The sequence below is a fragment of the Monodon monoceros genome, unplaced genomic scaffold (genome assembly GCF_005190385.1).
Source record: "Monodon monoceros isolate NGI ecotype Baffin Bay Population unplaced genomic scaffold, NGI_Narwhal_1 Super_Scaffold_18, whole genome shotgun sequence".
In the NCBI taxonomy this organism is placed as follows: Eukaryota; Metazoa; Chordata; class Mammalia; order Artiodactyla; family Monodontidae; genus Monodon; species Monodon monoceros.
The window spans coordinates 154,416,327-154,429,812 of record NW_021703774.1 but is presented as its reverse complement, the minus strand read 5'-3'; the positions used below and the strand labels follow the sequence as shown (position 1 = coordinate 154,429,812).

The 13,486-nt window shown below is 42.5% G+C and overlaps 1 protein-coding gene across 2 annotated transcripts in view; it reads right to left on the bottom strand.

Moving 5' to 3' along the window:
* The window catches only part of CSMD2 (CUB and Sushi multiple domains 2), a 665,093-nt gene that overhangs the window by 219,426 nt on the left and 432,181 nt on the right, over positions 1–13,486 (bottom strand). For both annotated transcript variants that reach the window (XM_029230811.1, XM_029230813.1), the window contains exon 19: positions 13,248–13,364. In XM_029230811.1, coding sequence (XP_029086644.1) covers positions 13,248–13,364 — 117 coding nt within the window. The remainder of the gene's footprint in view (positions 1–13,247; positions 13,365–13,486) is intronic.

Sequence of the window (13,486 nt, the reverse complement as noted above, 5' to 3'; positions counted from 1 at the left end):
CTATGTCTGCATCTTTATTCCTGTCCTTCCCCTAGGTTCTTCAGAACCTTTTTTTTAAGATTCCATATATATGTGTTAGCATATGGTATTTATTTTTCCCTTTCTGACTTACTTCACTCTGTATGACAGAGTCTAGGTCCATCCACCTCACTACAAATAAATGAATTCGTTTCGTTTTATGGCTGAGTAATATTCCATTGTATATATGTGCCACGTCTTCTTTATCCATTCATCTGTCGATGGACACTTAGGTTGCTTCCATGTCCTGGCTATTGTAAACAGAGCTGCAATGAACATTGTGGTACATGACTCTTTTTGAATTATGGTTTTCTAAGGGGATATGCCCAGTAGTGGGATTGCTGGGTCGTATGGTAGCTCTATTTTTAGTTTTTTAAGGAACCTCCACACTGTTCTCCATAGTGGGTGTATCAACTTACATTCCCACCAACAGTGCAGGAGGGTTCCCCTTTCTCCACACCGTCTCCAGCATTTATTGTTTGTAGATTTTTTGATGATGGCCATTCTGACTGGTGTGAGGTGATACCTCATTGTAGTTTTGATTTGCATTTCTCTAATGATTAGTGATGTTGAGCATTCTTACATGTGTTTGTTGGCAAGCTCTATATCTTCTTTGGAGAAATATCTCTTTAGGTCTTCTGCCCATTTGTAAATTGGGTTGTTTGTTTTTTTGATATTGAGCTGCATGAGTTGCTTGTAAATTTTGGAGATTGATCCTTTGTCAGTTGCTTCATTTGCAAATATTTTCTCCCATTCTGAGGGTTGTCTTTTTGTCTTGTTTATGGTTTCCTTTACTGTGCAAAAGCTTTTAAGTTTCATTAGGTCCCATTTGTTTATTTTTGTTTTTATTTCCATTTCTCTGGGAGGTGGGTCAGAAAGGATCCTGCTGTGATTTATGTCATAGAGTGTTCTGCCTGTGTTTTCCTCTAAGAGTTTGATAGTGTCTGGCCTTACATTTAGGTCTTTAATCCATTTTGAGTTTATTTCTGTGTATGGTGTTAGGGAGTGTTCTAATTTCATTCTTTTACATGTAGTCCAGTTTTTCTGGCACCACTTATTGAAGAGACTGTCTTTTCTCCATTGTATATTCTTGCCTCCTTTATCAAAAATAAGGTGACCATATGTGTGTGGGTTTATCTCTGGGCTTTCTATCCTCTTCCATTGATTGATCTATATTTCTGTTTTTGTGCCAGTACCATACTGTCTTGATTACTGTAGCATTGTAGTATAGTCTGAAGTCAGGGAGCCTGATTCCTCCAGCTCCGTTTTTCTTTCTCAAGATTGCTTTGGCTATTTGGGGTCTTTGGTGTTTCCATACAAATTGTGAAATTTTTTGTTCTAGTTCTGTGAAAAATGCCAGTGGTAGTTTGACAGGGATTGCAATGAATCTGTAGATTGTTTGGGGTAGCATAGTCATTTTCACAATGTTGATTCTTCCAATCCAAGAACATAGTATATCTCTCCATCTGTTTGTATCATCTTTAATTTCTTTCATCAGTGTCTTATAGTTTTCTGCATACAGGTCTTTTGTCTTCTTAGGTAGGTTTACTCCTAGTTATTTTATTCTTTTTGTTGCAGTGGTAAATGACAGTGTTTTCTTAATTTCTCTTTCAGATTTTTCATCATTAGTGTATAGGAATGACAGAGATTTCTGTGCATTAATTTTGTATCCTGCTACTTTGCCAAATTCATTGATTAGCTCTAGTAGTTTTCTGGTAGCATCTTTAGGATTCTCTATGTATATTATCATGTCATCTGCAAACAGTGACAGCTTTACTTCTTCTTTTCCGATTTGGATTCCTTTTATTTCTTTTTCTTCTCTGATTGCTGTGGCTAGAGCTTCCAAAACTATGCTGAATAATAGTGGTGAGAGTGGGCAACCTTGTCTTGTTCCTGATCTTAGTGGAAATGGTTTCAGTTTTTCACCATTGAGAATGATGTTGGCTGTGGGTTTGTCATATATAGCCTTTATTATGTTGAGGTAAGTTCCCTCTATGCCTACTATCTGGAGGGTTTTTATCATAAATGGGTGTTGAATTTTGTCAAAAGCTTTTTCTGCATCTGTTGAGATGATCATATGGTTTTTCTTCTTCAGTGTGCTAATATGGTTTATCACATTGATTGCTTTGCGTATATTGAAAAATCCTTGCATTCCTGGGATAAACCCCACTTGTTCACGGTGTATGACCCTTTTAATGTGGTGTTGGATTCTGTTTGCTAGTATTTTGTTGAGGAGTTTTGCATTTATGTTCATCAGTGATGTTGGCCTGTAGTTTCCTTTCTTTGTGACATCTTTGTCTGGTTTTGGTATCAGGGCAATGGTGGCCTCGTAGGATGAGTTTGGGAGTGTTCCTTCTTCTGCTATATTTTCGAAGAGTTTGAGAAGGATAGGTGTTAGATCTTCTCTAAATGTTTGATAGAATTCGCCTGTGAAGCCAACTGGTCCTGGGCTTTTGTTTGCTTGAAGATTTTTAATCACAGTCTCAATTTCAGTGCTTGTGATTGGTCTGTTCATATTTTCTATTTCTTCCTGGTTCAGTCTCAGAAGGCTGTGCTTTTCTAAGAATTTTTCCATTTCTTCCAGGTTGTTCATTTTATTGGCATATAGTTGCTTGTAGCAATCTCTCATGATCCTTTGTATTTCTTTAGTGTCAGTTGTTACTTCTCCTTTTTCTTTTCTAATTCTATTAATTTGAGTCTTCTCCCTTTTATTCTTGATGAGTCTGGCTAATGGTTTATCTTCTCAAAGAACCAGCTTTAGTTTTATTGATCTTGGCTATTGTTTCCTTCATTTATTTTTCATTGCTTTTTTTTTAAAGGTAACACGTGTTTATTGCAAAAAAGCTTTAGAAGTAGAGAAATGTGTAAAGAGAAACATTTTTTTAACATCTTTATTGGAGTATAATTGCTTTACAATGGTGTGTTAGTTTCTGCTTTATAACAAAGTAAATCAGTTGTACATATACATATGTTCCCATATCTCTTCCCTCTTGCATCTCCCTACCTCCCACCCACCTTATCCCACCCCTCTATGTGGTCACAAACCACGTAGCTGATCTCCCTGTGCTACGTGGCTGCTTCCCACTAGCTATCTATTTTACGTTTGGTGGTGTATATATGTCCATGCCACTCTCTCACTTTGTCACAGCTTACCCTTACCCCACCCCATATCCTCAAGTCCATGCTCTAGTAGGTCTGTGTCTTTATTCCCGTCTTACCCCTATGTACTTCATGGCCTTTTTTTTTTTTTCTTAGATTCCATATATATGTGTTAGCATACAGTATTTGTTTTTCTCTTTCTGACTTACTTCACTCTGTTTGATAGACTCTAGGTCCATCCACCTCACTACAAATATCTCAATTTCGTTTCCTTTTATGGCTGAGTAATATTCCATTGTATATATGTGCCACATCTTCTTTACCCATTAATCTGTTGATGGACACTTAGGTTGTTTCCACGTCCTGACTATTGTAAATAGAGCTTCAGTGAACATTTTGGTACATGACTCTTTTTGAATTATGGTTTTCTCAGGGCATATGCCCAGTAGTGGGATTGCTGGGTCATATGGTAGTTCTATTTTTAGTTTTTTCAGGAACCTCCATACTGTTCTCCATAGTGGCTGTATCAATTTACATTCCCATCAACAGTGCAAGAGTGTTCCCTTTTCTCCACACCCTGTCCAGAATTTATTGTTTCTAGATGTTTTGATGATGGCCATTCTGACCGGTGTGAGATGATATCTCATTGTAGATTTGATTTGCATTTCTCTAATGGTTAATGATGTTGAGCATTCTTTCATGTGTTTGTTGGCAGTCTGTATATCTTCTTTGGAGAAATGTCTATTTAGGTCTTCTGCCCATTTTTGGATTGGGTTGTTTGTTTTTTTGTTATTGAGCTGCATGACCTGCTTGTAAATTTTGGAGATTAATCCTTTGTCAGTTGCTTCATTTGCAAATATTTTCTCCCATTCTAAGGGTTGTCTTTTGGTCTTGTTTATGGTTTCCTTTGCTGTGCAAAAGCTTTGAAGTTTCATTAGGTTCCATTTGTTTATTTTTGCTTTTATTTCCATTTCTCTAGGAGGTGGATCAAAAAGGATCCTGCTGTGATTTATGTCATAGAGTGTTCTGCCTGTGTTTTCCTCTAAGAGTTTGATAGTGTCTGGCCTTACATTTAGGTCTTTAATCCATTTTGAGTTTATTTCTGTGTATGATCTATCCTGGAGAATGTTCCACGAGCATTTGAGAAGAAAGTGTATTCTGTTGTTTTTGGATGGAATGTCCTATAAATATCAATTAAGTCCACCTTGTTTAATGTATCATTTAAACCTTGTGTTTCCTTATTTATTTTCATTTTGGATGATCTGTCCATTGGTGAAAGTGGGGTGTTAAAGTCCCCTACTATGATTGTGTTACTGTCAATTTCCCCTTTTATGGCTGTTGGCGTTTGCCTTATGTATCTTGGTGCTCCTATGTTGGGTGTATAAATATTTACAATTGTTATATCTTCTTCTTGGATCAATCCCTTGATCATTATGTAGTGTCCATCTTTGCCTCTTATAAGAGTCTTTATTTTAAAGTCAATTTTGTCTGGTACGAGAATTGCTACTCAAGCTTTCTTTTGATTTCCCTTTGCATGGAATATCTTTTTCCATCCCCTCATTTTCAGTCTGTATGTGTCCCAAGGTCTAAAGTGGGTCTCTTGTAGACAGCATATATACAGGCCTTGTTTTTGTATCCATTCAGCCAGTCTATGTATTTTGGTGGGAGCATGTAATCCATTTACCTTTAAGATAATTATCGATATGTATGTTCCTATTATCATTTTCTTAATTGTTTTGAGTTTGTTATTGTAGGTCTTTTCCTTCTCTTGTGTTTCTTGCCTAGAGAAGTTCCTTTAGCATTTATTGTAAAGCTGGTTTGGTGGTGCTGAACTGTCTCTGCTTTTGCTTGTCTGTAAAGGTTTTAATTTCTCTGTCAAATCTGAATGAGATCCTTGCTGGGTAGAGTAATCTTGGTTGTAGGTTTTTCCCTTTCGTCACTTTAAATATGTCCTGCCAGTGCCTTCTGGCTTGCAGAGTTTCTGCTGAAAGATCAGCTGTTACCCTTATGGGGATTCCCTTGTATGTTATTTGTTTCTTTTCCCTTACTGCTTTTAATATTTTTTCTTTGTACTTAATTTTTGATAGTTTGATTAATATGTGTCTTGGCACATTTCTCCTTGGATTTATCCTGTATGGGAGTCTCTGTGCTTCCTAGACTTGATTGACTATTTCCTTTCCCATATTAGGGAAGTTTTCAACTATAATCTCTTCAAATATTTTCTCAGTCCCTCTTTTTTCTCTTCTTCTTCTGGGATCCCTATAATTAGAATGTTGGTGCATTTAATGTTGTTCCAGAGGTCTCCAAGACTGTCCTCAATTCTTTTAATTGTTTTTTCTTTATTCTGCTCTGCAGTAGCTATTTCCACTATTTTATCTTCCAGGTTACTTATCTGATCTTCTGCCTCAGTTATTCTGCTATTGATTCATTTTAGAGCATTTTTAAGTTCATTTATTGTGCTGTTCATCATTGTTTGTTTTCTCTTTAATTCTTCTAGGTCCTTGTTAAACGTTTCCTGTATTTTCTCCATTCTATTTCTAAGAATATGGATCACCTGTACTATTATTACTCTGAATTGTTTTTCAGGTAGACTGCCTATTTTCTCTTCATTTGTTTGGTCTGGTGGGTTTTTACCTTGCTCCTTCATCTGCTGTGTGTTCCTCTGTCTTCTCATTTTGCTTATCTTACTGTGTTTGGGCTCTCCTTTTTGCAGGCTGAAGGTTCGTAGTTCCTGTTGTTTTTGGTGTCTGCCCCCAGTGGTTAAGGTTGGTTCAGTGGGTTGTGTAGGTTTCCTCCTAGAGGGGGCTAGTGCCTCTGTTCTGGTGGATGAGGCTGGATCTTGTCTTTCTGGTGGGCAGGACCGCAGCCGGTGGTGTGTTTTGTGGTGTCTGTGACCTTATTATGATTTTAGGTAGCCTGCTAATGAGTGGGATTGTGTTCCTGTCTTGCTAGTTGTTTGGCATAGGGTGTCCAGCACTCTAGCTTGCTGATTGTTGAATGGAGCTGGGTCTTAGCATTGAAATGGAGATCTCTGGGAGAGCTTTCGCTGTTTGATATTACGTGGAGCCAGGAGGTCTCTGGTGGACCAATGTCCTAAACTCAGCTCTCCCATCTCAGAGGCACAGGTCTGACACTTGGCCGGAGCACCAAGACCCTGTCAGCCACACAGCCAGGTACGTGGGCAGTTTCTTGCCTTTTGGGAAGCCTGAGGTCTTCTGCCGGTGTTCAGTAGGTGTTCTGTAGGAGTTGTTCCATATGTAGATGTATTTCTGATGTATTTGTGGGGCGGAAGGTGATCTCCAAGTCTTACTCCTCTGCCATCTTGAAGGTCTCCCCAGATGATGGGGAAGATCTTGACCTGAAGGACAGTGATGTCTTTTGTGACCCGGGGTCGGACGCATAGGAAGAAGAGGAGTAGGTGGTAGAAGGGTAATGGCCTTGGCTTTGAACACCCTGCATGTTTGGCGTTCAAGCAGCATGAGCTAGTGGGAACTGGAAGTACAGACTTAGAGTTCAGGACCAAGGTCAGACTACAGCAGTGGATCTGGGACACCTGCTACCTGAATCCACAAGCATGAAGAGGACCAGAGCAGGGAAGGGTGGCCATCAGAGGAGAGGCAGATTGGAAGCCTGGGGTAGGAGGGGCATCAAACAGAAGACAGGGAGGAGGGGGATTCGTGGGGGAGGGGACAGGCAGCCATCCCATCTGAGATGGGAAAAAGGGAGGGGACCTCCACTGAGGGGGAGGGGCTAAGAGCACTCAATAAAGGCAATAACATTCAGCACTAAGTATGTGTGTCACTGTCCTGAGTTGCTCTTTAGTTGGCCCCTATCAGTCAGAAGGGAAGATGTGGAAACATTTACAAGTTCTACAAGTTCCAGCTAGTAGGTGGGAGAGCTGAGATCTGAACTGAGACAATCTGGTGGCGGAGGCTGTGCAATAAACCACCCCATGAGGCATCTTCTCTCACTATGGAAAGAGAGCCCGTGGTAGGAGGGGCCAGGTGGCTGCAGGGTTCAGGGGTAAGTTATGGAACAGTAGGATCTTAACACCCAGGGCAACTCCTGAACTTGTCCAGATGGCAGTTGTGCTGGTGTGGGCAGATGTGTAATGCACGTCCACCCACGGGTGAGTGTGCCCATGGGAATACATGCCATGCATGTACCAGGGCAGGAACTCGGGTAGGCGAGGAATGCTGCACCCAAGTGCTGTTCAAAGTCCACGGACCTCAGCATCTGGGGCATTGTCTGGAAGCTTGTTGGAAATGCAGAATCTTGGCCTCCACCACAGACCTCCTGAATCAGAATCTGCACGCTAACAAGATCCCCCAAGAGATCTGTAGGCACATACAAGTGTGAGGAATACTTCTCTACTTACTGACACGTTTTTGATAAACGATGGTTAGATCCAAGGTTTTAATGCTTAAGCATTTTAGATGTTTTCATTTTTTTTGCCTCTCTGTTGATAGAAACTGGTGATCTGGGGTATTTGGGATTCTACAGGTGGGGGTTGGGGGAACAGAACCCAGTAGTGGTGGGACCAGGGAAACAGCTTGTGAATGCCCTGTGCCCGGGAAGCTGACATGCATCCATTTATCTATTTACTCAAAGACATAGACCCTGAGTGCCTACTAAGTGTCAGGCCTGTGCTAAGCACCGAGAAAGATCTCCCAGTCTAGAGAGACAGGCACATGAGCAGTGAGAATACAGAGTGGGGACACAGAGGGAGAGTGGGCAACTACGCCTCCGGGGTTGGGAAGGCTTCACAGGGGTCACAGTCTGTGACACAAGGGGTGTAAGCATGCTTGGAACCCCACGGGTATGTATGCCCGTACATATCCTGTACTGCCGACACATAAACACGTGTGCAACTGAGAAAACTGTTCTCAGTCTGCAGAGCTTGGGAACAGGCTTGGTGGAATAGATGTCTTTCCCTCCTCGCTGGAACACAGGGCTGGGTGGAGGATGAGTCAGACACAGTAACAGGCGGAAACGAAGGTGAGTTAAGCACTGTGCCTTTACTCTGTTTTTCCAGCATGCAAATACAGCCCCTCCAAAGGAGTAAACATTTGGCAGGGATTCTAAGGATGAGTAAACAACCGAGGTGAAACTCCTGGGTTTCCCAGCTATGCTGATTGCTTGGGGCTCTTTTGGCCATTGTGTGAAAATGAAGACATTGTCACAGAAATAGAGAGGCCCTGTGCTGGAGTTTGAATCCAGATCTGCTGTGACAGATGCATACACAAGCGAAGACTCCACTGGAGTGAACCATGCAGAGTCGTGCAAAGCACATTAACACCACACTGGAGCAGAGAGAGCAGGGCCATGGGAAAGGAGGGGATTTGGAGGGAGGCAGGCCTGGGTCAAAAGCCCGTCTACCAGCGAAAGTGTCTGGGCCAAAGCTGCTCTGCGCCTTTAGGTGACATTTAATCTTTGGGGAGAGGAACACCTGGGGCAGCACATGCAAAGCCCACGGCACACAGTAGGCGTTCTTAGTACTCAGTTCATCTAACTCCCAGACAGCCTTGTGGGTTAAAAGATGTCAGGCCTGGGGTCTTAGCAAAGGCATGTTATCTGGACTCCTGAAATGGCTGCTCCCTTGGGCTGGGCATGTGGTAAGTTGAACAATTCTGAATTTCACAGAGTTTTCAGTTTTCCCAGCTGGACTTCTACCTGGTAGGGAGCAATCGGAGTCAGCAGCCTCCATAGGTCTGTTAACCCGAGATACTGTTACAAGCAGAGCCTGAGGGGTGCCTGGAGAAGGGTGTGAGTTCACTTTAATTCAATTCGTATAGATATTTCTGGAGTTTCTTATGTGCCAGGCATGAAGCCAGCAGCTGACGAAACTGCAGGAAGCAAGGCAGACATTTCTCTGAAAGAGCTTGGAGTTGGTCCGGGGGACAGATGACGAGGATGCCAAGTTCCATACAGTGGGGAGAAGTCTGGGATTGGGAAGGTACAGGGTCACACAGGAGCCTGTGGAGGGGGGCCCCACCCAGACCCAGCGCTGGGGGCAGGGGGGCGGGAAGGTTCGGTAGAGGAATTGAATTCAGAAGGATGAGCAGCTGGCCAGGCAAGGGGAATGGTGGAGACGATGCGGGGACAGGAAGTGTTCCAGGAGAAGAAAATTGTCCCATTGTGCAAAGCTCTAAAGGACAACGAAAGCCTAAGAAGTTCTAGGAACTGAAAGAAGTTCAGTGCAACTAGAACTTAGTGCTTAGAGGGCTCAGAAGGAGGCTGAGAAAGGTAATAAGCCAGGGCTATAAGGCCATGCTAGCTAGTTTACAATTTGGGGCTCAATGCTTAGGGTCTGGTGAAGCCTTTCAATGGTTCTAAGGAAGAAGTGACCTGGTTATACATCAGTGATCTCTTGATTCTCTGCCTGGAACACCTCTCATCCTGGCTAATTCCTGTTCATCCTTGAAGACTGGCCTAAGTCTCAACTCCCCACCTGTGTCTGCTCTATCCCAGAATTGACCATGGTACATTGAGAGGTCTCTTTAGGCTGGATCTCTACCACTAGACTACAAGGCAGGCAGCGCCAGAGGGTCTGTTCCCCTGTGTTTGCCTAGCACCTACAGCAAGCCCAAGTATCAGATAAGCATTTGTTAAAAATTTGTTGAACTGCATTGACTTCTAAGGAAAGACACAGGTAGAAAGGCAAAGAGGAACATACACCCCTATAATTACAGACGTCAGATGCAGAGAGAATCATGACTATGGGGGGTCGTTACTCTAGGGGTCACAGGGGGCTGCCTTTCTTTCCCTCTTGATGCCACAGAGTAGCTTCTGGCCCTGGCAATGGCCAACTCTGGACCAGGCTTGGTGGAAACAGCTCTGCAGGATGAACAAGGACGCTGCCTCCATCCCTCCTCTCCTCGGGAGCAATACTGTGGGAAAAGGGGGCCAGCCCCGCATTGCCCTGACTGCCGGAGAGTCCTGTCTTGCCCAAGGCTGTCCTAATCCCAGCTAAATACCAGGCCTATTAAAGGCAACAGTGACAGTGCTTAAATACATGAGGCAGGATTATAGGTGACTTTTCTTTCAAATTTTCTTTTTTTATACAAATAGTATACTTTACATGGAATACATATTTAGTGCTCAAAATTAGGAAAGTCAAAAGATGAAAATAAGAGACAACTAGTATTAACCTTTGGGGGCATAGCTCTTCAGACTGTTTTCAATGCACATATTCTTGCTTAATTTTTTATTTTTTGATAAATTAATTAAATTAATTAATTAATTTATTTTTGGCTGTGTTGGGTCTTCGTGGCTGCACGCGGGCTTTCTCTAGTTGTGGCGAGTGGGTGCTACTCTTCATTGCGGTGTGCGAGCTTCTCATTGCGGTGGCTTCTCCTGTTGCTGAGCATGGGCTCTAGGCACGTGGGCTTCAATAGTTGTGGCATACGGGCTCAGTAGTTGTGGCTTGTGGGCTCTAGAGCACAGGCTCAGTAGTTGTAGCGCACGGGCTTAGTTGCTCCGCGGCATGTGGGATCTTCCTGGACCAGGGTTTGAACCTGTGTCCCCTGCATTGGCAGGCGGATTCTTAACCACTGCGCCACCAGGGAAGCTCTCCTTGCTTAATTTTTATAAACTGAATATATTATTTGGCAAACTTCTTTTTTAGTCCACAGTGTATTGCAACCATCTGTGTAGGGCTTTAAATATTCTTTCACATTACTCCTTTCAGTAGCTGCATGGTAATATTGAATATTTCGTTATTTGGCTATACCATACGTTTAGTTAACATTTCCTGATCGATGGACATTGGAATAGTTACTAGTTTTTCAATTAATAAAGTGTTTTAGGGGACGACCTTGTAGCTAAATCTTGATGTACAGTTTATTTATTTTCTTCAGATAAATTCCAAGAAGTAGAACTGCTGGGTCCAGAGGCACATATATTCTTTTTTTTGTTTTTTAATTAATTAATTTATTTATTTATTTTTGGCTGTGTTGGGTCTTCGTTGCTGTGTGCGGGCTTTCTCTAGTTGCGGCGAGCGGGGGCTACTCTTCGTTGCTGTGCGCGGACTTCTCATTGCGGTGGCTTCTCTTGTTGTGGAGCACGGGCTCTAGGAGCACGGGCTTCAGTAGTTGTGGCTCACGGGTTCTAGAACACAAGCTCAGTAGTTGTGGTGCATGGGCTTAGTTGCCCCACAGCATGTGGGACATTCCTGGACCAGGGATCAAGCATTGGCAGGTGGATTCTTAACCACTGTGCCACCAGGGAAGTACCGGAGGCACGTATATTCTTAAGACTTTTGATTTATGGCTGAATCATCCTCTGGAAAGTTTGAGCAGTTTCGCACAACGGCAGCACGGAAGAATAGTATTCGTGTCTCTACACTGTCCCCCACACTGTTACACTGTTGTGATGTGCTCCGCTGACTTGAAAAGGGAAATGGCATTTCATTTACTGGGTGAATATGCATTTTTAAAATTGTTAGGAGCGGTCGAGGTCTTTTCATTTGTATTTCCTCTATTACAAAGTGTTTATAGTTTTTCTTATTTTATAGCCCTGTAGACCAGGCATATTTTCCTAAAAAAATTTTAAGAGCTCTTTATGCATCAGGTTCATGGTCCTTAGATGATTACATAGGTTGCAAATATTTTTGTCCATTAACTATTTGAATATTTTACATGAATATTTTGAATATTTATATATTTATTTAAAAAACCCATACATCCATTCAAAGTATTATTTAATCAAATCTAACAGTCTTTGCCTTCATGGATTCTACTTTTGGTGTTACTCTTTAAGTAAGTCCCACCTGAGGTTAGACTTTCATATCCTTCTAGTACTAGAATTTGTGGATAAATGCGTGAGGTATGATTTGGTTTTTTCTTTTTCCCAAATGGTTAAGCCCACTGTTTTAAAACCATTTATTAAATAATCCATCCTCTCTTTAATGGATTGGAAATGACACTTTAATCATATACTAAAGACTGTCTCTCACACACACATATACACACACACTCTCTCTCTCTCACAAACACACACACACACACACACACACACACACACACACACATAGGGGAATCTATTTCTGGATCTTTATTTTCCCCCATTGATTTGTGTGTCCACTCCTATACTCATACCACATCATTAAAATTATTTTATCCCATAATAACATTTTAATATCTGGAAGGGTTACTCTTCCCTTTAAAGTTTTTCTTGGCTTTTCTACACGTTAATTCTTCTAGATCAGAGGTTCTTATTTAAAGGCACGCATCACAGTTACTAGTGAAGTGTTCTAAAAACATAGTTGCCTGGTTTCCACCACCAACATAGAAAATCTAAACCTCTAGTGTAGGGGTCTAACATTAGAGTATTTGCCAAACTGCGTTAAGAACCTTGACTCTAGATGAACTTCGGAGCAAGCTTCTGAGGGTAGAAGCCATCTCTGCCTGGTTACTGTGTATTCCCAGTCTCAGGGTCTGCCGCATAGGTGGAGTTCAATCAATATTTGTGGAGTGAAAGAGTATATTAGTTAATGTTTATTTGTAGTCAGCACCCTTACTTTGAACTTGGGACTCCCAAAGGTCATTTATGCCAGGGAAGGTAGGGCAAGAATCCAGCCTGGTGAGGAATATGAAAACACTCGTCTGAGGAACAGTGTGAATTCTGTGAGAAGAGGATTGCCACGTACAATATCTGAAGGCTGGATGTGAGGAACAGGGAGCAGAGGCAGCCTATGTTCCTCCAGGACTCAGTACAAGGAACTCAGTCTCAGGTTATTAGGAGGGGTCAGACCTAGCAGAAAATGAGAATAGGTACCCCTTTGTTGAGTGGGTTGGTCACCTCTCCACCACGGAGGGGGGGTTTAGACAGAAGGTGTGCTGCTGTCTTGTGCGGAGTGATTTGGAGAAGATTCCCGACCGAATTAAGTAGGTTTGAGAGCTGGTAATCTCTAAGATCTCTTCTAGAATGGAGATTTTAGGTTTGAAAAATATTTGTTGAGTGAGTTCTGTGATTCAAAGAGATAGGAAGGTTCTGGTTGGTGAGAAAAATTCAGACTAAGCCCAGAGGTCACTAGAGAGGGAGATCCCCATTGAGGTCATCTTGACCTGGGGACTTTGGGGCCCTGACCATGTTGCATCCCAATACCTGCCATGGGCCTAAACACTTACCCTTGCCATGTGATGTTTCGATAATCCAGGTGCAGTTCAAGTTGTTGGGGTAGAAATCAGGGAACCCCGGTGACAAGATGGTCCCACTGGAGCCTTGAATGAAGCCACCACAGAGAGCTGGAGAGGAGGGAAGCGGGCACTGAAAGACTGGAGCAGCCCAGGGAGCTTCCCCCACAGTCCCCCTGGGATCCCAGCCCCCATCTTGTCCAAACCTCCAACCCTCACTGACAGGGGCAGGG